General features: G+C 28.6%; 5 protein-coding genes and 1 long non-coding RNA gene across 7 annotated transcripts in view; 2 read left to right on the forward strand and 4 right to left on the reverse strand.

The window, feature by feature from the left end:
- Positions 1–14,305, reverse strand: part of RhoGEF2 (Rho guanine nucleotide exchange factor 2) — a 38,798-nt gene extending 24,493 nt beyond the window's left edge. The window contains exons 1-8 of the mRNA XM_017909995.1: positions 13,934–14,305; positions 8,593–8,828; positions 7,343–7,392; positions 7,062–7,119; positions 2,532–2,770; positions 1,942–2,163; positions 87–368; positions 1–19 (exon numbers count right to left, since the gene is read on the reverse strand). Coding sequence (XP_017765484.1) covers positions 1–19; positions 87–368; positions 1,942–2,163; positions 2,532–2,770; positions 7,062–7,119; positions 7,343–7,392; positions 8,593–8,797 — 1,075 coding nt within the window. The 5' untranslated portion in view covers positions 8,798–8,828; positions 13,934–14,305. The remainder of the gene's footprint in view (positions 20–86; positions 369–1,941; positions 2,164–2,531; positions 2,771–7,061; positions 7,120–7,342; positions 7,393–8,592; positions 8,829–13,933) is intronic.
- On the forward strand, positions 4,923–8,674 carry LOC108554650 (uncharacterized). Of its 2 annotated transcripts, none has more exons than XR_001890714.1 (5): positions 4,923–5,095; positions 5,604–5,875; positions 6,231–6,353; positions 6,507–6,681; positions 8,605–8,674. It is a non-coding gene; the product is annotated as an uncharacterized LOC108554650 (long non-coding RNA). The 2 variants fall into 2 exon arrangements; XR_001890715.1 differs by lacking the exon at positions 8,605–8,674 and adding an exon at positions 6,924–6,991.
- Positions 14,306–14,967: 662 nt separating the features above from the next.
- Positions 14,968–18,100, reverse strand: LOC108554631 (tectonic-3). The gene is made up of 8 exons (XM_017909973.1): positions 18,013–18,100; positions 17,675–17,935; positions 17,429–17,596; positions 17,002–17,231; positions 16,683–16,916; positions 16,444–16,603; positions 16,155–16,351; positions 14,968–16,053 (listed from the first exon to the last, which is right to left on the reverse strand). Exons 1-8 carry the CDS (start codon positions 18,098–18,100, stop codon positions 14,968–14,970), a joined length of 2,424 nt encoding a protein of 807 aa, XP_017765462.1.
- Positions 18,101–18,986: 886 nt separating this feature from the next.
- On the forward strand, positions 18,987–21,046 carry LOC108554639 (trafficking protein particle complex subunit 13). Its single transcript, XM_017909984.1, has 10 exons — positions 18,987–19,029; positions 19,144–19,312; positions 19,386–19,470; positions 19,561–19,688; positions 19,758–19,881; positions 19,999–20,095; positions 20,170–20,396; positions 20,464–20,564; positions 20,693–20,840; positions 20,909–21,046. The coding sequence occupies exons 1-10, from the start codon at positions 18,987–18,989 to the stop codon at positions 20,999–21,001; spliced, it is 1,215 nt and encodes a 404-aa protein (XP_017765473.1). The 3' UTR covers positions 21,002–21,046.
- A 6-nt stretch (positions 21,047–21,052) lies between these two features.
- On the reverse strand, positions 21,053–22,682 carry LOC108554640 (GPN-loop GTPase 2). Its single transcript, XM_017909985.1, has 6 exons — positions 22,608–22,682; positions 22,209–22,518; positions 21,920–22,125; positions 21,731–21,845; positions 21,452–21,647; positions 21,053–21,361 (listed from the first exon to the last, which is right to left on the reverse strand). The coding sequence occupies exons 2-6, from the start codon at positions 22,327–22,329 to the stop codon at positions 21,124–21,126; spliced, it is 876 nt and encodes a 291-aa protein (XP_017765474.1). The 5' UTR covers positions 22,330–22,518; positions 22,608–22,682; the 3' UTR covers positions 21,053–21,123.
- Positions 22,353–22,935, reverse strand: LOC108554633 (proteasome assembly chaperone 3). The gene is made up of 3 exons (XM_017909974.1): positions 22,871–22,935; positions 22,608–22,715; positions 22,353–22,518 (listed from the first exon to the last, which is right to left on the reverse strand). Exons 1-3 carry the CDS (start codon positions 22,933–22,935, stop codon positions 22,353–22,355), a joined length of 339 nt encoding a protein of 112 aa, XP_017765463.1.
- Positions 22,936–23,205: the final 270 nt, after the last annotated feature.

The following is a 23,205-nucleotide window of genomic DNA, read 5'->3' on the forward strand; positions in this document are numbered from 1 at the left end:
TGCCTTCGTTTAATGTAGTCTAGAAATAATAAAACACCTAAGTAACTACTATAAATTGTATAAGAAGCACAGCTTTAAGAACTTACATCATTAATAGTAGAACTGGAGGTATCATTTCCTGGACTAGCAACTGGATATGGTGGTGGTGGAGTTCCTGGAGGAGTGATATGAGGTAATTCATCAATATCAATGTCACTATGCCTTACATGTCTTGGAGGAGAAAGATCATTCATTGATTCTGATGCTATTAAACGTCTACTAGCTTCTGATGGAGAAATAGTTGTTGTTCCCAGTTGTTCTGGACTGGATTTTGTTCGTTGGTGCTTATTAAGTGAATTTGAAGAGCCCAAATTCGCACCCTGTGAGAGCTATAAGGAAATTAAATTTTTATTTATTAAACAATACACAGTAACTGAAACAATATTAGTAGCAATAGATGAAGTACAAGAATGAAGGAAAACATTGCAATTCATAATGCAAGAATACAATAAAATATACTATGCATTTTACCACTAAATCTTACATATATAATATAAAAATTACTAAATACTGCAATCACAGTAACTGAAATAAAATCTTATCAAACAAATATTTAAAGGTACATACTGCATGACCATAAATTTTACAAAATTACAAGAATTATATTTCAATGCATATGACAAATATACTTAAAATACATTACATAATAAAATATATTACTCAAGCAACAACACTTCAGTAAACAAGCACAGCTTCTGTAATATAATGTTTATCATGAGTTTTTGGTATAGCTGCATATAAAGTAATGGTATTCGCAAATGAAGCATAACAAAGTATTAACATAATATGGATATTTGATTATTATGTATCATAAATACAATTAAATATAATTTAATGAAATAAATGTAGAGATGTAATTTATAAAACATTAAAAAAATAAAAATATAAATCTATGTAATTGTCCAAATATGTAAATAGGAGTTACTCCAAAAAGTATACACAATGTGATTATGTGATAATTTTTTTTTACCATGCATTCATATAAATTATTTATTTAATGACTTAGCGATTAGACTACTTACAGAGTTAGGTATGCCATGACTGGTGGTTGAGGGCGTTAAATGAGTCAACAGATGACGCTCCAGCTCCAACTGGGCTACGTGGTGCGTATTTGTAGTAGGCGGAGGTCTGGGAGGCAATGGTGGTGGAGAGAGGCTTTGCATGGATAAGGATTTACGAGATGGTAGAGGCGGTGGTACATCACCACTGCTACTACTCAAGGGTGAATAATAACCCGGGGAACACGAGGTGTTTGTTACCAACGAGCAAAGCTGTAAGACACAACAAAAGCTGGTTAGATAAAGTTAGCGAAAGCTTAAATACATCCCTATATGACTGCATTTGAAAATTTCAGTTGTAACGTAAGCACATATTATATAAAACACATTATATAAAAATTGTATTTGTACAGCTCCAAAAAATACATGTACAGAAGCAGAATGTAGGTTTTGTCATTATTTTATTGTTTACCATTATATACTGTAAGCTACTAACATACGCATCAAAAGTTTCTGAACTACTATAATAACCAATGAAAAAACTTATATTCATACTTTCATCATTATGCTTTCTATTCACAAAAATAAACATCTCAATAATATCATGCCCAGCAACTATTTATTACACTGAATAGCATAAACTGGAATTATCAAACACTGACATAAAAGCAAGACACAATAAAATATATAGGGATATAAGAAATGTTAATGAATATAAGCGTTAAAACGAACTCACGATCTTATGAATAAGATTATGAATAATAACGTAATATTTGTGATATAATATACGTATGAACATCTAGTTTACTGATATAAAATTGATGCAGGATATTAGTGCAATAAATAGAAACTTTTAAAGAATTTGAGCATATTATTAAAGCACGCTATAAAGAAAAAACCAGACCTGTTCCATAGTAGTAGTTGCAGCTAGCTGTTCCTGCAGGGTGCGCACCCTCCTTTCGGCGCCCGCCAATTCTGTTTGTAGTGCTACAACGTTAACATTACCACTACCAGTGCTGGCTTTCGCGAGTTCGTTACGAAGCTTATCAACGTAACTTTGTTCTTTATCCAACATAAGTATGAATGTATGAACGCGCTGAGTTTCCAGTTGCCGCTTTTTCTCATGCTAAAACACATAAAAAGATAAAATTGTTTCTCTCTACTACACATTCAGATCAATATTTATTTCATTGTATAATATTTATTCATGTACATAATATTCGGATTTTTATTCAAATCTATATCTATTTCCACATATGGATAGATATATGTAATAGATTATCAAGTGTTATATACCAGTATAATATATAATATTGTTTATCATATATGTACAAAATTGATATTTGTATAAATCATTTATTATCTTAGGTTTTTATAAAAATTACTTATATAGAATATTTTAAATAAATAAAATAAAAAAAAGGTACGTTATTACTTTCAAAATTAAACAGTACTCTTAAACATCCGTAACTCTCGTGAAATACTTCAACTTACATCAACGGGTTGAGGTCCCGTGATACGTGCATTACACGGTGCACCGGCTGCTGGAGCAGTCGACGCCCTGTGTAAGGAAGTTGCCGGTTGAGAGGGTGATACCATCGTAGTTCCAGCTGATAAACTGACTGGCCGTTGATGTCCACCCGCCAAACCAACCTGTAGCCCCGTGGCTGTCGTCGCCGCGCTGCTCGTTGCAACTGGCTTCTGCTGTACCGTCAGTACCACCTGCGTCGAAGCTGCAACAAGAGTTCAAGGACGATGATTAGTCACCTTTCGCATACCTTCGCCGGTCCTTCCCCCGCGTTTGACCCTCCGCCATTCTTTTGAGAACTGCTCGAACGGTCACCACTTGTATTTTCTTTTACAACGACTTAGACTTCTCTCGATTTCTCTACGTATGCTGTATATGACCCATGCGCACTAAATATCATGTTTTGTGTTATACTTCCTCCATTTAAATCTTTTTTAAATTTTATACGCACTTGAAAAATTAAAAAATTTTATAAAGGTTTATTGCACCGATTTTTACATTTTTACTTTGTTTCGTACGTTATGCAAGTTAAACTTTTTCCCTGTTCTAATCATTTGGTAAACTATTGTATGATTTGAAAGGTACGACTTTAATATATGCTATTACGTCAGTGAGACAATTTGCAATAAAAGTAACCTGGAGCTTGCTTATAATTCAAATATTCTTGGATGAAAATATAAAAAATTAAATTGTTGAAATTTATCGATGATGAATTCTTTGTGGATCTTAAAATACGTATCTAAACATGACGAGTAAAACATTGGATATCTTATCAAGAAAACAAGAATTGTGAAATGCATTCAAGCTTATTACACTGCAATCGTGAATAAAATAAGATAGACAATAGTGCATCTATCATTGAAAAAAATAATATTTACATACGACTATGCGATAACTATAAGTCTAGTTATTTCTTACACCGACAATGACTCATTCCTACGCTCAGCTGAGATATATGACGTCATTCTCTTTTTCTAATTCTGGAAATGCGTATCCGTGCCAAAAAATTAATTGACAAAACTGACATAGAAATTGCAAGATAGATACGCGACTTCACAACAACGCGTCGATTTCGAAAACACAGAGCGTGATACCACTTCCTTTAAAATTGTTGCCTAAACGAGCACTCCGAGAATATGTAAAGTATCCAAAATATTTGCATTTTTAAGGAACCAGAGAACATAAATATTACTAGAGGGACCTTCAACTTTGCACGGTTCACAGCGAATGCAATTTAGTCTCCCTCCGCCATAAAGTAATACGAAGGATCGCACGAGAAGGACGAAAAGTTCCAGCGAACGACAACAGATGTCCTAACGGTAAAAAATTACATAATATTTGAACATGAACGTTAACGTTTTCGAGAAGCAGCTGAAAATACCAGAGTAAGCTTTTGCACGAGCTTTCTTCCAAGCTTGCCTCAGGTCGTACGTGGATCGCGTCTTCATATAGACACAAATCAACGAACAAGAATCGTTCGAACGATAATCGATTTTTCAAATATATTTCAGCACTAGCTGATTTAAGGCTCGGCGTTTCACGGCGAGACCACGCGCATCGAGTGCCGTGTCGTCTGCGAAACTGCGTAAAACGATCGGCGACTGAAGCGATCCGTAGAGCAGGCATTCTGTACCGAGAAACTTGGCCCCAGGTGCGTGTATTAATATGAATGACGAGATTCTTATGTTTACACGCGCATACGACTAATCTTCGATATATGACCAAACTTCGTCATTTAACTATAAGCTACAACGCCTTGGTAAACTTATTCTAATATTATCGTTCGTTTTTGGAAAGCAGATTTCGATCAGAAGCTTTACTAGGAAATGTAACTACGATGATTTTCTAACGAAATTATGAAGATCCCCTTTGCACTGGTATGATTTTCTCCATAAAGTTTATTTTTTCCTTTTTCTGTCATAAAATATTATTCGATGAGAGTGGATTACTTAATTGCTTAATTACAATGAATTACGTAATTACTTATTTAGATTTTTTAATGATGATTTTGATCAGAGGAAATTAAAGAAAGATTAAGAACATGTTCTCCTTGGAGAAATAGAATTTTTATGAATATTTAATTTCTTGTAAAATTAAAATAATCATATCATATTTTTACTTTTTTGTTTATTGACATGAAATAACTCATAGATGTATAATTTGTTTATTAAAAATGAAATGTTTGGGGTTTTTAATTAGTCAATAAAATTTCTTTATCATAACTTCTTCTATTTCAGTAAGTAATGTAATTTTTTTTGTCGTATCTTGCAGTTTCACCGAAAACAAATGTGGTACTAAGTATTTTAAACATCACTCTGCATCTATTAAGATAAATACTACGATAGTGACTTTGGAAAATCCCGAAAGAACGATTGACTCAGCTGTAAATGGCAGTGATTTAGCGGTCAGCTGCAAGAACCTTCTCGTATTCTGCATACGCCTTTCCTCATAAAACTATCTTTATTTATCTTTGCAAAACGAAATTGACTTTAACGAGTAAAACGTTCTAACACGGTTAATCCCTGTTGAAGTACGTATATCAACCTATGTTTCTCATGTATTTCTTTTCCCGGTAATTGAATGTTTATATATCAAAATCATCTGCTCAATACATCTGTAGACGCAAGTATATTTCCAAGAAAAAATCATATCGTCATTTAGCATGATAAACAAGTTCTTTATCGTCCTTATTGAAAAATCTTCGCATTATGGAACTAATTTTAAATATTCATGAATCTACGCGAAATCTGGATGTGTACTAGAGTTGCCGTCTTATGAAACGATTAAGTAGGACAGGTAGTATACTTTGGAAAGTTATTAGGATTTGGACGCACAAGATCACTTCACCTTCGCACGGTGTTGAATTACGAGACATTTTGCATCGTGTTTCAAAATCATTTTTATATAAACAATTCTGCGACTAGTTATGTTACTACTTAATCATCGACTAGCAATAATAAAAGAACGATATGTACAAAAGTAGGTGGAACCAAACCATTTGCTTCTTAAACAAAGAAATTTGTTTTACTTTGTTTCAGTATCTCGTGAAACTAATCGCTATGTGACAAAAGAAACGCGATAACAACGTGAAACAATTCCCGTTTCGTTTTCTTCATGCGTCGCTTGAAACGTAACAGAATTTTGTAGAATTACGGCACAGTTAAATGTCACGATGGAAGAGACACGTTTATAGTCATTGTGTTGTACCTGAACTGTTAGAAGAAGGAGGACAGAGTCTATGAACGGTCACCGCTATAAACTCACATGCTTACATCACTGGAAACGTCGCCGCAGAAGCTTCGTTCATGTGGTGTGTCCAATATAAAGTCACCGACAATCATTTGCAATCTTTATAAATGTCTCTTTTCGCAGATACGACAAACAATCCCAGCTCTTTTTTCTTTCTGTTTTACGACGCCGTTTATGCGTCAGTGCATCGATATTTCTATAGTTATTCCCTTAATTTATAGAAAAAAAAGGAGACGGATTGCTCACTGAAATCTCACTTATTTAAACGTCAATTATCTCTAATTACATGTAGAATGAACTTCCTTTTGCAGACCTTTATACTTCCTCCTCTTTACGCCATATTCGTGACAGATTTTCAAATTAAATTGCATTGTTCGTTTGAATGGATGAACTTAACAGCTCAATTTCGATAAAAGCCTTTCAGACATAGGACATGCTTCGACAGCTTCTGATCGAGTATAGATTTGAGTATGGAAAACAAGGAGAATTGAAAAGCAACATGAGATTTGATTGCCTGTACCTGAATATTGAATAATTCGGTAAGAATATTATAGTTTTATTAAATACTTAGTAGTTTAAATACTTTTATCATTTAAAAAGAAAACCACTATGTCATTCTCTTTTAACGTGTTACTCTGAAAATAATTCTCTCGATCTATAGCAACTACTTCGTCTACTTTTATAAAATGCAGGTTAACGGCCTATAGTATGGTAGATTGGATTACACGCACCCTTTGTGATTATCAACGGCACATAAGAATAGCTTGCAAAGTACGAACCTCCCCGTGTGTGTTTATGTTACAAGCTTGCTAGACAGATTACGTAAAAATGCTCAATCGACGGGAAAATCCTATCATGGAGAAAAAGGTATTCCCCCTTTGTATCCATTAGTACGCAAAGAAAAATTATAAAGAAAAATTACAATAAAAATTAATCCAAATAAAATATTATCTAATAAAATTTTGATCAGACAAAACAATGAAAATAGTATCTTTTTAGTAAATTAAAGTTTTAGAATTTCTAAAATGTAATCTCTATACGATAAAACTAATACTTTTCTCTGCCAATAAAAAAAAAATGTAGATTTAAACCTTTCGACGTTTACACAGCGTTCCATTCTATGTCGGTCTCTTTGTACACAAACATTTATTCCGTCTCACTGCCAAATAACGTGCCCATGTCTTGAAAATAAAAGAGAAAAGAAGAAAAAAGAGGTCGTAGAAAAGAAAGAAAGTATGTAAACTTACACTTTATGAGCTGTACAACATCCGTATGCGTGGACTGCATTACATTCACGCCGTTAACCTGGAAATACCAATCATGGTTATAAATAGTGAAAATATATCCTTGCAAATACACGTTTTGCAAACGTAAGTAATTTAAATTCACACATGCTACGCGGTTATTGATCGTTTAAATTTAGAAATACCATAAATATTTCAATTCATAATATACATGCGACCGATAATTTCATGGGAATACCTTAGTTAGTATTACTTGTGATAATGTAAATTCGAAATAAGCTCACCTTGATAATTTTGTCACCCGCGTGAAGGCCAGCTCTCGCGGCTGCACCGCCTACAATACATCATTGGCTTTCAAAATTTTTTTTCTACGAGATACGTAGAGATTAGAAAAATAAGTTAACGATTCGAGAATAATCGCTCCCTTAATCAAAATTTGTAATTTTCTCGTTAACTTCTCCAAGATAACTTCAACTTTGAAATGAATATCATTTTTACTGAACTTTTCTAAAAACTACTAGGCTTCAACAAAATTTCACACATTAAAGAAAAATATTTAATTGAGTATAACATGGATTAAAACCTTTAAAATAGTATTTTTAATAAATATTAATAAATAAAATCAAATAAACTAATATATTACTAAATTTTATTTTTAGATAAGTCAAAAATATTAACTGTGAAAGAAAAAATTGTTCATTACGAAAACATAGATAAAAATATTTGTTTAAAACACACTGCAGCACACAATTTGTGAATTACAATAATACACGAAGTATAAAAACACAGCTTCGTAGTGTATTATTTACGATAAACGTAGTCTTAACTTGATTCACATTCTTTTCGTTAAGTATAATATATATAGTGGTTAATGTGTTAAGATTTTAAACATAACATGGTGAAACGTTATCATTTCATTTATCCAAGACAATTAGCAGCATACTAAACAGTAGCAGTACTTGTATTATTAATACACTGCTAATTTGTGGCATTAGTATTGTATAGAAAACACTATTACACCCAAATATAATCAATAAAATAATTGACAGAAGATGATAATACGTTGTTCAAAATAGCTAAAGGGTCACTCTTGGAAGATAAACTTGATATAAAAAGTGTACATTTGAAAGATTGTATATTCGCATAAAATTTTGTAAGTTTTGAAGAACAGGAGAAATAACTAATATAAATGAAAGAAGAAATAATATGAACATATTAAGAAACATACCGATCCTCCAACTTACATAACTAAAACTTCGAAGGTATTCACCACTGAGACACTTAAATATATGTATACTTAATCCAGCAATGCATTAAAACAGGATGTATATGCATTTTATATAACACATTCTGAATCTTTCAAAATATTAAATACCTTGCTGAATAATCAAGTCGATCGAACCAAGATGATCTCCACCGTCAACGTATCATCACGCCTCTAAACCATTTTATCAAGAAGAGAAAAAAAAGAATAGAAAAAGAAAAGAAGAAAAAATCAACTAAACTTCAAAATTCTAATAACACGGTAACACACCTTCCTTTACAGATTGAACATAGACGGGGTTATCACCGGAGACTTTCATCCCGTATCCGGCCTCGTCCTTGTAGACGACGAGGGTGGCAACGGGTGCTGGTTCGACGGTCCCACCCCCGGCGGCGCCTCCGCCATCCCCGACGCTGCGTCGCAACGCCGCCGTTCCATTCATCCCTTCTTCGATCTCTGCTTGGCCTCCCCTCATCTCTGCCCCGGCTGCAGCACGACTATATGACCTGCAAGTAAAATGAAATAACGTTGACAATGCGCTGAAACACGAATGGTTATAAATCGATAGACGAGTGTTTCATTTTTTCTGTTCTTTAATTATTATTTGTTTCAGCTTGAACAATCGCAAGATAGAGAACAAAGCTTCTGCGCGAAGAACAGAAGCAGGGGAAAATATAGCTGACAAGAGGCATCGATTTCGTAGACCCTTTAAACAGCGTTGGAGATATAGTAATACGAGCTTTACGGTGTTTTCAAAGGCGTTGCCAAGAGGCAAATTACAAGAAGTTGTTGTCGAGTATGCTATATGTTTATAAGGTTTAATATAACTTGTTAGTTTAATAGTTTTGCGATCGACTGGGAAACTATTGATGTTGATATTGATTTCGTGGAAACGATGGAGGGTTTTCTAAATAATTAGAAGATTGGAGGATAGCGTTGATATGAGAATAGTATAAGAATAGTTATGATGAAGATCTTGTATATGTTGCATAGTTACATGATTGATTTTGAAACTATTGATAATTATAATTAGTATTCTATCCTTGGATGTTGAATGAATACTAGTTCATTGTCTATTAAAATATCGACCAAAAAAATGTACGTATTTTTTTTTACGCAGGGTTAATGAAAGTTATACAAAATAAATCATGTAATACATAAATAAACATATAGCGAAAACAAAGCAAAAATTACTTTTCGATAGGATATCTTCTATACGGTTCTTTTGTTTCAATTTTGAGCTCTCAAACTGATAAAGGGATAAATTATCGATACGTAGAAATTTAGACAAGAGTAAGATTAACAATTAAGTACTTCAACAAAATCATTATTCAGAGATATTAAAGTCATTCTTTTATAACTTAAATCTGCACTTCAAACTTAATTCTTCCTACTAATGTTATATAATCGCTCGTTAAATCGTGGTCTTTTAATCTCATTTCACTTACAACATTACCTCAATGCCGAAACGATAAAGTACGGAAATTATCACGTTCGCGGAACGTAGTTTGATGTAACGTATCTATTACATCCAATTACCAACCTACAAAGTTGCCCTGCTACATATAACACATATAAAATCTTCAGAATAATTTTTCTCTTATATATCTTACAGTAGAAAATATTTTAACTGGATTATCAGATTATGAACAAAAAAGAGTGTGTCTTAATTAAAAAAAACTGTTATGTTTCGAAGAATAATTGCTTCTTAACGAATGCAGGATGTTTGATCATTCACCGCGTATGAAGCTAATAAATAATCATGTCCCCTTATCAACGGGATTATGTCTGTCGTTGCTATGTACTTTCACGAGCTTATAATCATATATATTTTACATTCGTGTTTAATTATTATTTATTGACGTATCGCCCATCAACATTCTGGGAATTTACGTACGCGTCGTTTTCACTTAATTGTTATATAACAAACGCAAAACGAACTTAAACAAGATGGAATTGTTTTTCTTAGAAAATTTTATCTATAATACAATAGGAAACCGAAAAATGGGACTTTGCTATTCCAACTTTGGAAATAATTATCGCGTCTAGTAAATCTTCATAAAAGCGTCCTTTTCGTTTATCTTATTTACGTTTGTTATTTGTATGCCTTTGTCTCCATTTGTTTAATTTTCAATAATGAAAACTCAACGAAGTATGATTTACAGAATCGTTTATTTTTGAATTCAATTTTTGTTGAAATTTTTTATCAACAGAAATTCAATTATTTTTATATTTTTAATCTTAAGAAATTTGCACGAAACGATATTAAGAACTTCGATATTTATAGTTAAATGTACTAAATGATTCGACAAAAATAAGTCGATTATCTGCTTTATCATTGAAGATAAAAAAATATGCTCAAGACGATACATATATTTAAAAGTTTCTCCGATTTACGAATTTATAAATCATTAGAATAAATTCTGAATACCGGATTTTCCAATTACATAAACAAGAAATATGTTTTTTATATCAATATTTAATATTCTTACTATATTTAATATTTTGATACTATACTAAATATACATAAATTTATATTTCAAATTATATATTTAAATTCGAATCAGCTCCGAAAAAAACTTCGAAGAGCAAGCAACTTTTGTCTTCAAAGCTTATTCGTATCCTTAGCAACAAAGACAAGAATTTCTATTTCCGGTATATTACATTATCCAGATTTGTTACTAACTACTTTATATAAATAATCATTTCACAAGATCCTAAATTTACAGCTCAATAATTATCTCAACTATATAACCATAATCATAAAAGCTTAACGAAACATTGGTGAAACGTGATTAGAAAGAGTTAACAATTCGCATTGTGTACATCGTAATTCTTTGAAGAAGAATCTTTACATCGAAACGTTTGTTGCACCCATGCCCTTAACTAAACTTTCAAATCTAATACTCTTCTTCACTCTTCCTTCACTCTTCGTACTCTTCATTTATGAAACAACACAAGAGACTAGCCCAGTATATATATATTTAACCCGTATGTGACTGAAATCTGACTAGCAAATTCAAATAGCCTAAAACAATGTATATTTGAATTTCTCTACACGCTAAACGTTTTGTTTATTCCAATTGGAAATGCGTGTAATTAATTAACTTTTAAAAGACAAATAATTCGATGATACACTAACTATCATTTAAGGATATAATTATTCCAGTTCTCATTAATAAGACAGTCAGGCATAAATATTCAGGCAATTCTTTTTTTTAGATCAGTCGTTATTACAAACTAAAACTAGTCTAACGGGACGTAAACGATCAAATAATAATTACCTTTTTTTATTAAGAATCCAGAACTTGTGTTTGGTTATTTTGCCATCGCAATTACTGACAAAAATGTGAACAGTTAATTTTCACCACGGTAAATATAATTATCGTCCTAAAAGTAGGTAAATTAATTTCTATTGCCATGAAAATTATTCTGATTTTCTATGTTCAAACTTGCAAATCTTCCTAGTTGCATTTCGTATGAGAAATCTTTCTGCCTTCGTTCCTTATTCCACGTCGATCTTTTTTAATGAACGAATAGTATTATACGGTATTTAATGTAAAATATTTAAAGCATACCTAAAGCTAGAAGAAAAAGATGTAAAATTTCTTTAAATGCAGACATGAAACGGTGCAACCTTACTGAAAATTAAATGGTAATTAATTCTGTATAAATGGTACACCGTAATACCACCGTGTTCAAAGAAGTTAATGCACTCACAATGCCCAGTTTCATCAAGGACGAGAAAATTCTAATGTGATTTTATTCTTAACACTCTTCTATATATCCAATGATATCTTATGAACAATTTTACACCTCATTAACAAAAGTAGACACTGAATTATATATAAAATTTTACAATTAGTTCCACGTTTCAAAGAAAGAGAAAAAAAAAATGAATAATAATTCATCATGATATTCACATATTTTAATTTAAATTAAACAAAAATTAAATATTACATTTATAATGAAATTAATTTATGATTTTAATCTTCGTTGTACTTATTTCAGGAATCCAATATTTTTATGGTATTTACTTTTGCAGAAAGAAAAGATAATTTAAAATATAATACTTTGACCTAGATATAAAAAAAAAAATAATTGTAATGAGTTATTTTTGCGAATTAAGAAAATTATTTCTTGTATAACAATTTTATGTATGTTTTAATAATTCTTTTGTAAGAGAATTACTATGAAATTCTAGAACAACTTCCGATTGCGCAATTTAACAGTTTATCAATAAAAAGAAAAGATATAAAAAGCAAAGAATAAAAATCTTTCAAGTTTATTTTGTTTGTGACGAAAATGTTAAAAATAACTTATTAATTTCACAAACAAGATGATGTTTCTACAAAACGTGAGATAGATTGCTTTGCTTAAAGCCATCAGCCATTTTACGTTTTGTATCTCGTTATACCTTAAAAGTATGCGTTGTAACAAACACGGTCGTAAAAAATCGTCAATTTTATTTTAAATTTGTAAGAGATATCACCGACTGTCCTAATGTTAGTTTAATATTTCAATCGTAACTTTAATATCACATTCGTGATTTACATGTTTCGTGTCAGACGTGAACCAAATTATCTTATGACAAATTTTAAAGGAATCGTACACAATAATGATATTTTAATAAATTTATATTACATATTAATGTATTTAAAATGATATCGAAATAATTAATGTATTACACCATTCACAAAGAATATATGATAATTTATCAATACGCCTAAAATAATAGTTTCTTAATTTGTAATACATACTAAAAATAATAAAAGTATAATTTTTTATGTACCGAACTATTTAAAACAATTCTTCGGATTTGTTTAACATCACGTAAATATTTAATATTTTTGACATCTTATTCGGTATACCGTAAGCGAAATATTACTCCTCCTCAACAAAATATAAACACACACACACACACACACACACATTCATACGTACACATACACACATATATATAAAATAACTTATCTAAAGTTATACACATTTTTAATTAATTGAGTATTATATTGAATTAATATATTTAATATAGGTTAGATAGGCAGCAGTACAGCAAAATTTTTTTCACGTTTATTCCTTTAAAAAAAAAATGTCTTCAGAATGAGCAAGGCTTTATAAGAAATCAAATTGAAATGAAGTATGTACATTTCTTTTAATAACATGCTATGATTAAATTTCATTACCAATGTTACTACCATGTTTAGTTTGCTTATTCTCGTCCCTGAACCGCAAGACTTTTTGCATTGATGGATCGTAAACAATCGAATTTATACAGATAAAGGTTACATTAAACTAATATTAAAAATCAAAACATTATTTTAATCATTATTTCATCTTATAGATATACGATTAGTAATTACTCAATACTAAAAAATTGTAAAATAATGACAGCGATTAAAATTCAAAGAATATGTGAAAGAAAAACTAAGAAACCATATATGACATCACATTAATCGATATAACAGGTTAATGGGTCAATCGGTTCTTATATTTTGCAAGCATAAAGAAATAAAAAGGAGACAATCGAAAAAAGAGAAAATACACGGATATAAGGTTTCAAGAATGTCTCGTGAATAGGCATACCAAAGAGGATAAAGTAAATACATACCTTTCATTTAATCTATTTCGTAGTGAAACGAATCTTGTACGAAACACTAGTAACAAAGTAGAAGCGCAACAAAGCAAAATATCACTTCACCTTGGCACTATATTCCGCAAGAATTATATCACAATTGTCATAACAAAAGAACACATATGAATATGGCTGGTGACGGGTAATTATTCTGCCTTTAGCACTTTCACGGCACATTTTGATGTCTCCTGATAATACATGATAAGGGAACTATTTAATAAAAAAGGAAGACCACTTCTGTATTAGTTGTACAAACATACACGCACCATACGCGATTACGAAGGCACTGATTTTTTTATAAAATGCACATTCGATAAAACGAAAATACACTACTAACAAGTGTCAGCCATCTTGTATTGGAGCGAAGCACAACCCAATGTCCCATAGTGCATCACGACAGCTGCAGAAGCTGGTACCAAGTTTTTAGTGGCAAGATTTAGAGAAAAGATGGAACACTTTTGATTGGCGAATGATTTAAATGAACTGTTTTCATTGGTTACCATTATATTAGTGAATTTTCTTTCATATTGTAATGATCTTTTAAAATGCATTCGATGCAGTTTTTAGCCAATCATTTAATATTATTGTAAAATATTACTGGGCAATTGGACAAAATTATATATCTAATAACATATAGATAAAAATAAACGTTCCTTTTAAATACAAAATTTACAAAGTTTTCTTTTATAATAAAATTTCTTTATATTAACATATTAAAATTAAATAATTAAATTTGATTATAAAGAAACAAGAAACCAACTATTGCAAGGCACTTTCCATTTATTTATTTTAAACACACATTATACGAATGAAATAAATTAAATACGTTATAAAATACCACTTACATTTTATAAAATTTCTTATTAATTTATATACAAATGTAAAATTATTTTTATTCTGTACTTTCTGCATAGTTTATATTGTAATATGCAGTTTAAATACTTTAAAGTATCTCAATTATTTATTAAATACTTAAATAAGTTACATGTTGTTTTAACTATTACTTGAGATCAATAAAATAAATTTTGTAATATTATACTCAATATTACACTAAATAAAAATGTACTTATTTTAATACAGGTTGAATGACTTAAAAAAGGATAAAAAAAATCATATGGTAAAGTAATATCCAAGTTAGGTCCACCTACAAAGTAATATTTGGACGGTTTCGATATATCGTGAAATGTAACATAACTAACAATATCTATTTTAAGTATATCTGTACAATTTTCAGATAAACATTTTGTCCAAGACACATTAGATTCTGCAGAAAATGTAATACCTACTGCTATTATGTTATAATTGTTTAATTTTTTGGGTTTTGTTAAAGAAGAATATAAAATATTTAAATGTATAGATGTTATAAGTCTTGAACAATATAAACGACCATTAACAGACCACCCTATTATAACATTTTGTGGCATTCTATCCAGTAAAATTTGCACCCAATCAGTAATATCATTATTGGAAAAATTACCGAATTTAGCAATATAAATATTATATTGATCTGTTTGTGTAATATTAAATAAAGAATCTTTAATTAAAAAATGCATAGTAAGATTTTGTAACTCTATACAAGATGTTGTACTGAAATTATAAGTATGTACAAATACAGAACATTTTAACTTAATATTTTCCCCAAAGACAAGAATATACCTATCAATTTCACTACATTCACCATTTTTCTGAGCTATAGGCAATGTCAAAAAGCTGTTAGTTGTATTGAAAGTGATATATCTCGTCTCCACATTATTAGTCTTATTTATCTGCAAGGTGCCAATAATTAATGGTTTTCCAATAATGTAACCAGGATTACCACTGAGAGAGAAACTTTTCTCTTTATCCAATTCTGCCCATTCATAAATTACTTCAAATTGTTGATAAAAATGTTGAGAAACATTACCTATGTTAAGGTATACATCAACATTATTAACTCCCATAGAACCATTATGCACAATTAAGTATCTTACACCAGTTACAATGTTATAACATGTACCGTTGGAACAAGATCCTAACATAGTATTATTACTACATGTCTTCCAACCATTTTTGCAATAATAATTATTTAATGTTAAACATACATTTTTAGGGCAAACCTGCAAATGGTAAATTTGAATGTCATTATATTTCTCGTAATACAGGCAAAAATATAGTTCAATATTACATATCACTTTAAAAAATATTATTTTCCATATACCTGATCTGATACAAGAATATAGGTTTCATTTAATAAATGGGGAGATACAATAACTGTAAAATTATTAAATATTGTTGGAAACAGAAACTTATTTGTGTCAATTAAGTCAGTTTGCAGACATTGATCTTTCCATTCATAAAGATATTTTAAAGTTTTCTTAAATGAACACAATTCAGTAAAGCCAGATTGTAGTATTTCTAAAGTTATGAAAACAAAATATTCATAAAAATATACTAGTTAAATAGAATCTCAATATTAGTAATCATAATATTGTATATGTAATATATACCAAAAGGTTGAATATAGTTGTTATATACTATCCACATAACATCACCATCTTGATAAGGACTAAAAGTATTATATTCAGGTACATATGATTGGTCTTTCCACTTCCATGTTAATTTATTTGAATTTATTATATTCTTTAAATCATCTCCAGTTTTTATATCCTGTATAAGATTAAATAAAATATAAATTACTACTTTTATATGAACATAATTTGACATTTATAATATGCATTAATCTTACCAATTCATTATTAATATTATAAGTAGGTGGAAGATTATCATATAAAATACAAAAGAGATTATTTGCCAATTTTTCAAGTATAAATGGAGTATTATTTCGCTGTATAAAATTTCTATTATAACAGTAACGTTTATCAAATAATTCTGGTTGATAATCATCACAATGTGAAAACACAGTTATATGGTAGTCATTACAATCTTTGTCACAACAACAGTTAATGTTACAAGATGAAACCTATTATATAAACAACAAACTGAATTAATTTAAAAAGTTATATATTTAATGCTAAATATAAAATATTAAAATGTAAAAAATTTACCATTAAATCACATTCACATATATCAGAATGAATTTTATTTACATTCTGATTTCTTGATTTATTACTGTACTTAACTTTATGAGGCATCTGTGTAGTTGGTATTACTTGAATTTTTGGAGTCTGTGTTGAATATACAGAGTTACTAATAGAATTAGTTGTATTATAAATATTTTCAGTAATAGCACTTATAGTTTCTTCTAAACTATCTTTCTCTATTACTTCATCACAATCTGTTTCATTCATACATGTAAATATTTCTTCAAGTTTCTTTGCAAATATTAATTCATTTAATATAAAATACAAAAACATTAACATAATTTTTTGTGTAAACATATTGACAGTTTTGTATTTATTTTATAGTTTAGGATACATTAATGAATAGATATTCCTATTTCATAACTTTTAGTAATATACAGTTATATATGACATCCATATTTCTCAAAATTTCGTGTAAGTATATATAATTCAATTTTAACTGTACCCATACTTTCTGTAAGTAACTCAAATCTATCCATGGAATTAACTAGAACACTTGGTGATTTTAATTGTAAAGTTACCCCTAAAAATTTATCTTTTAATCTATCTTTCCAACTACCTATATATTAAAGATAAAATATATATAATATTATAAAATTTCATTTTAAAATCAAACAAAAGAAAATATTTAACCTACCAATTGGTTTCCATGTATGACACTTTATAAAATGTAATCCAGGAGATAAGGGAATATTACAAATGCCATAAGATCCAAATAATATTCTTCCATGTGTATCCCTATAAAATATTTGTAACAAAACTTTTGGTGAATTCTGAAGAGTTTGTGTTGTATAATGTAAATCTATGGGATGATCCCAAACTGGTTCATTAGTATATAAATCACAACTTTCTTGAGTTTGTCCTTCTCCCCAACCATCTAAAATTTTCCATCCATTACCTATAAAAAAAAAAAAAGAAAACATTATATACATGACAATAAATAATTAATTTTTAAAACCATAATATTTTTATTACCGGCATGAAAACTCCACTTGCATAATAATCGTGATTGTTTAAAATTGTTTGCAGACGAAATTCGACCAATTATATGTAATTCAGCCATTCCACAAAATCAAATCATTTTATTAAATATTGTAATTAATCGAAATCATGAATTGATTAAAACATAACACATTTACACGAAATTTATAAATATATCTTATAAAAAAAGTTGTAATAATAATCACTGTTAATTCGTTATTACCTTATAAATTTGTAGATATTGTTTTATTTGATATATAAAACCGTAAAGATTACAGATCACAAATTGAAAATATTATTTTAAGAGATAAATGTTTAAAGAAATTTTTGGTAACAGGTATTAATTAATATGATATTTCACTGACCGTTATAATTTGAACAAACGATTGGAAACAAATATAATAATCTTTAAGTTACAAATGAATTAAATACGTTTATTAACATTATGCAAGATGCATTATATACGCCCTCTTGTGAAGTTTAAATTGTATTATATATTCTATAAATTTCAATATTATTTTCCTCTATGTTGTACACACTTAAAACGTTGGATGTCGTTCGTCGTGTTGGATGTTGCACAGTATTCAAACATTTTGTAAAACATTACGGACTTTATTGATTTATATCATATCTAATTTTATGTTTCAAAGATCTTGATAATTACAAATATTTTGTCGTTTCATATATTATTCAAATTTATGCACTTTTATTTCTAAATTTGCAAAGAAAATATAAAAAAGAAATTAAAAGGGCGCTTCTTAAAAATTGTACTTCAAATAAAAATTATAATTATTTAAAATTAAATAAATTACTTTTTTTGTAAACTATTAATTTTTTGAATCGAACCAAATCGAATATATGTATCACAGGTTATATTTTCTAAATGACATTTGATGACAAATAATTTCATTTAATATTAATAAATATTTAGTTTTAAATTTCCTTACTGCTTATCTTTTATTGTTTAAATGGAAACTAAACCAAAAAGTGAACATCTACTAGAATTGAAAGGTAAGAGGAATGATTTTTGTGAAATTTTCAATTAAAAAAAAAGTATATTATGTTAATGTTTATTGAGTTATGAATAATACTAATAGTCATATTTTTACTTTTCACTCTTTTTAGTAATGAGATTAACACGACCTATGCTTGCAAGTCCAGTTGTTGTTACTTGTGATTCAACAGATCTTCCTGGTAATACTTTAAATAATGAGCTTAAAAATGATTGTACTGCTTTACAGGGAATGGAAACTCTTGCAATAGGACAATTTATGGTATTACCACAAAGTTTTGGGTGTGTATATAAAGATATATTAGAATTGAAGTTTATATTTAATTTAAAATTTTATACACATATATATTTTTAGAAACATTTATTTAGGTGAAATATTTTCAAGTTATCTTTGTGTACATAATGGCAGTAATCAGTTAGTAAAAAATGTTACTGTTAAAGTAAGTTAATAATATAAATGAATTAAATTCTATTAAATAATGACTATATGTATTATATGTTATATAAAACTTATGAATAATATCATATAGGCAGACTTACAAACAAGTACTCAAATTATATCTCTTTGTGGAAGTAGTGGAGAAATGAAAGATTTAGCACCTGATAATACAGTTGATGAAGTCATACATCATGAAGTAAAAGAAATTGGCACACATATGTAAGAATATATAGTTATTAAAATTGATATACATGTTTATAAATAATTAAGCAATGTACTCCTTTGTAGACTAGTATGTGAAGTAACTTATACTCCTGCAAACTTAGGTAGTTCTGCACAATTATTTAGAAAGTATTTTAAATTTCAAGTGGTAAAGCCATTAGATGTCAAAACAAAATTTTACAATGCAGAGGTAATACTGTGATAATAAAGTTTTTATAATAGAAATATTTAATCATTTATCTATTTAATTAAATGAAATAATATTTATTAACAAAATTTATTTTGGAAATATATAATCTTCTTGAAGTCAGATGAAGTGTATCTTGAAGCACAAATACAGAATCTCACAGCTGGCCCAATATGTTTAGAAAAAGTTTCACTTGAATCATCTCATTTATTTAGTGGTGGGTTTACTACATATAATTGTTTTAGTTATTGTGAATTGAAATTTTCATAATAATTGTTTTTATATTTTTAGTATCAACACTAAATACAAATGAAAAGGGAAAATCTATTTATGGTTCAGTTAATATCTTGGATACTGATTGTAGTAGACAATATTTATATTGCTTAAAACCTCAGTTAAGTTTACTGAAAGACCCAAAAATGATGCATAATGCAACAAACATTGGAAAATTAGACATTGTATGGAGAAGTAATCTAGGAGAAAGAGGAAGATTACAAACAAGTCAATTACAGAGAATGGTTTGTTAAATTGTTTATTATTTCATTTATAATTTATATTATAATTGTAACTTTTGCTGAATTTTAGGCACCTGAATATGGTGATATACGAGTTACTATGAAAGACATTCCTCTTACAGTTTATCTTGAGCAATTAATGAATTTTAATTGTCATATTATAAATACATCGTAAGTATCTATATCACATAAATAACGAATAATAAAATGATAATTCTGAATTTTTATTAATGTTGTTTAAATTAATATTTAATATATATTATAATCTTTTCAATAAAGTTTTATCCCTTTCTAACTAGTGAAAGAAGTATGGATTTAATGTTAAGTTTGGAATCAAGTAACTCTATAGCATGGTGTGGAATATCTAATACAATGATAGGAACATTAGAACCTGGCGTTTCAATAGATATTCCTTTACGTTTAATTGCATTACGTAGTGGTATTATTGTAAGTATTTTTATATAAACATTACAAATATTACAAAATATTATTTAATATTATTACACGTGTTTTAGACGATTTCGGGATTGAAATTGACAGACACATTTTTGAAGAGAATATATGATTATGACGACTTAGCACAAATATTTGTTAGCCAAACAAACTAGTCGAGAAGTTAATAAGTTGATGAACATGTTTATAAACTTACTGTATCTTGTTTAACTATATCAGATAGTTATTAATATGTTAAGAAATAGAAATATGAAAAGAAATAAAGTTCAAAGTTTTTTTAAAAGTATGCATCTATTGTAGACATTTTTTCAGTTTCACTCACTGCACCTACAGCACAGGCAAGTAGTGTTTGAACATCTTGAGGTTCATTTCCACCAAAAATATAACCATTAGCCTTATCTACAGCATTTTTAACTTGTAACAACAGCGCTTGATTAGAAATATCTAATGGTATAAAACTAACAAGACTGTAATCCTCTATTAATGATATAAAAGCTGCATTTAGTTTCTTATATCTAAAAATACAAAATGTACATCATTTCATATTTCAATTTACTTATTTATGAAAATTTATCATAAATAATAAAATTAAATAAAAATCTTACTTTGCTGTAAATGGGTCTTCATCCAATTTGTCTAGCAAATATTTCAAATCCAACACTTCTGTATAAAAATCTATATTAAAATCTAGACAATGACTAAATTTTTTCATTTCATCAAACTTGGTCATTACATTGACATGAGGTATACCTAATTTTAACATTGTTGTTGTACAAAGAATTAAAGAAGATAAATATTTACCTATAATCCAAAAAGAATTTTGTATAGTAATATATTCTAATCTATAAATTTGACCATAAAATTATAATAACTATAGGCAATACCAGCATCACTGCAATGGTGAGAGTCAACAAGTTGTACAGTGCATAATCTTACTAAATTTTGTCCTAATTTTTCAACAATTACACTAACTGATTTATGATGTGTATATAACTCAACCTATTAATAAATATTAATAATAACAAATGTAATATGTTTAGTAGTGTAATATTTATGTGTACATAAACACATACCTGCCCAGGACAATCGAATATAAGATAATGATCTCTTAAATTTAAAAGTTTTGTAATTAACCATTTTATATTAGCTTCTAAAAATTCCATACAATAAACTAATGCCCCATTTGGACCAAGTCCATAATGTGCCATTACTTCCTCATGTTTTATCAATTCAGAGATATCTACTGATGGTATATATTCCATGTTTTCATTTGCAGGATCTAAAAACATAACATAATTATTTAGATCTACAAAACTTGCAATTGCAGTTATTAACTATTATTAAAATATTATTAATTTTTACCAATATTAATAACAGCCACCTTTCTTCCAAGTTTTTCTAAAAATCTAGCCATACCATGACAATATGTAGTTTTTCCACTTCCAGGTGGACCAATAACTATTTGTCCAAATATTAAACTCATGATTAGGTTATTATTTTATAACGTTACCATGCTTTCATATCATTTATAGTCTTAACTATGGTTTTTAAAGTATCTAATTCATAATCTTTCAAAGATATTGAAATTAATAATGGTTTATCTGCATTAATCTGCTCTGCTATATATCGAGCTGCTGCCATAATTTCAACATCATCCTTTCCAAATAATATCCTAAAATCAACATTGATATTTCTTAGTTACATCAAAATAAAATTAATTAAATACTGTAAATATATAATAGTGAGAATAATATTACTTACTTGGTAGAATAAATGCTATTGTTATATTGACAAACTGAAGTTCCACGACTTATAGCTATCAATGATCCAAATTTTTTAAAGTGTGTTATAATCAAAAATATACGATTACTAAAATCAAATATTAATCTATAAATACTTTAAAATAGTTGGCGATTTAAAAAATATTAAATATTCTATTGTTATCTTATTGTTAACTTTTATTTTAAATAAATATTTATTATGAATTATACAAAATAAATACAATACATTCTTCATTTTATTACCTATAAATCTTCAAAGCAATATCGGTATGATAACCGTGAGTAACGATACAAGCATGATCTTTCATATTTACTATATTATCTATAATATAAAATATGAATATTTAAATACTGATAAAATGCAACTATTAATATAAACATAATTTAATGAAAAAATGTACTCACGTCGTGTTAAAACATGTTAAATAATTTCCATTAATTTCATACAATACAATCATTCAACACATATACATATTGTTTCTAGTAAATTTTACCTTCTAGTAAATATTGTCTATGCTGCTGATACTATAGTATTTTTTCAAAGTAACATTTAGTGCTCTGATATCAAAGAACTAATA

This window comes from Eufriesea mexicana, unplaced genomic scaffold (assembly GCF_001483705.2).
Source record: "Eufriesea mexicana isolate 0111107269 unplaced genomic scaffold, ASM148370v2 scaffold39182, whole genome shotgun sequence".
NCBI classification, from domain to species: Eukaryota; Metazoa; Arthropoda; class Insecta; order Hymenoptera; family Apidae; genus Eufriesea; species Eufriesea mexicana.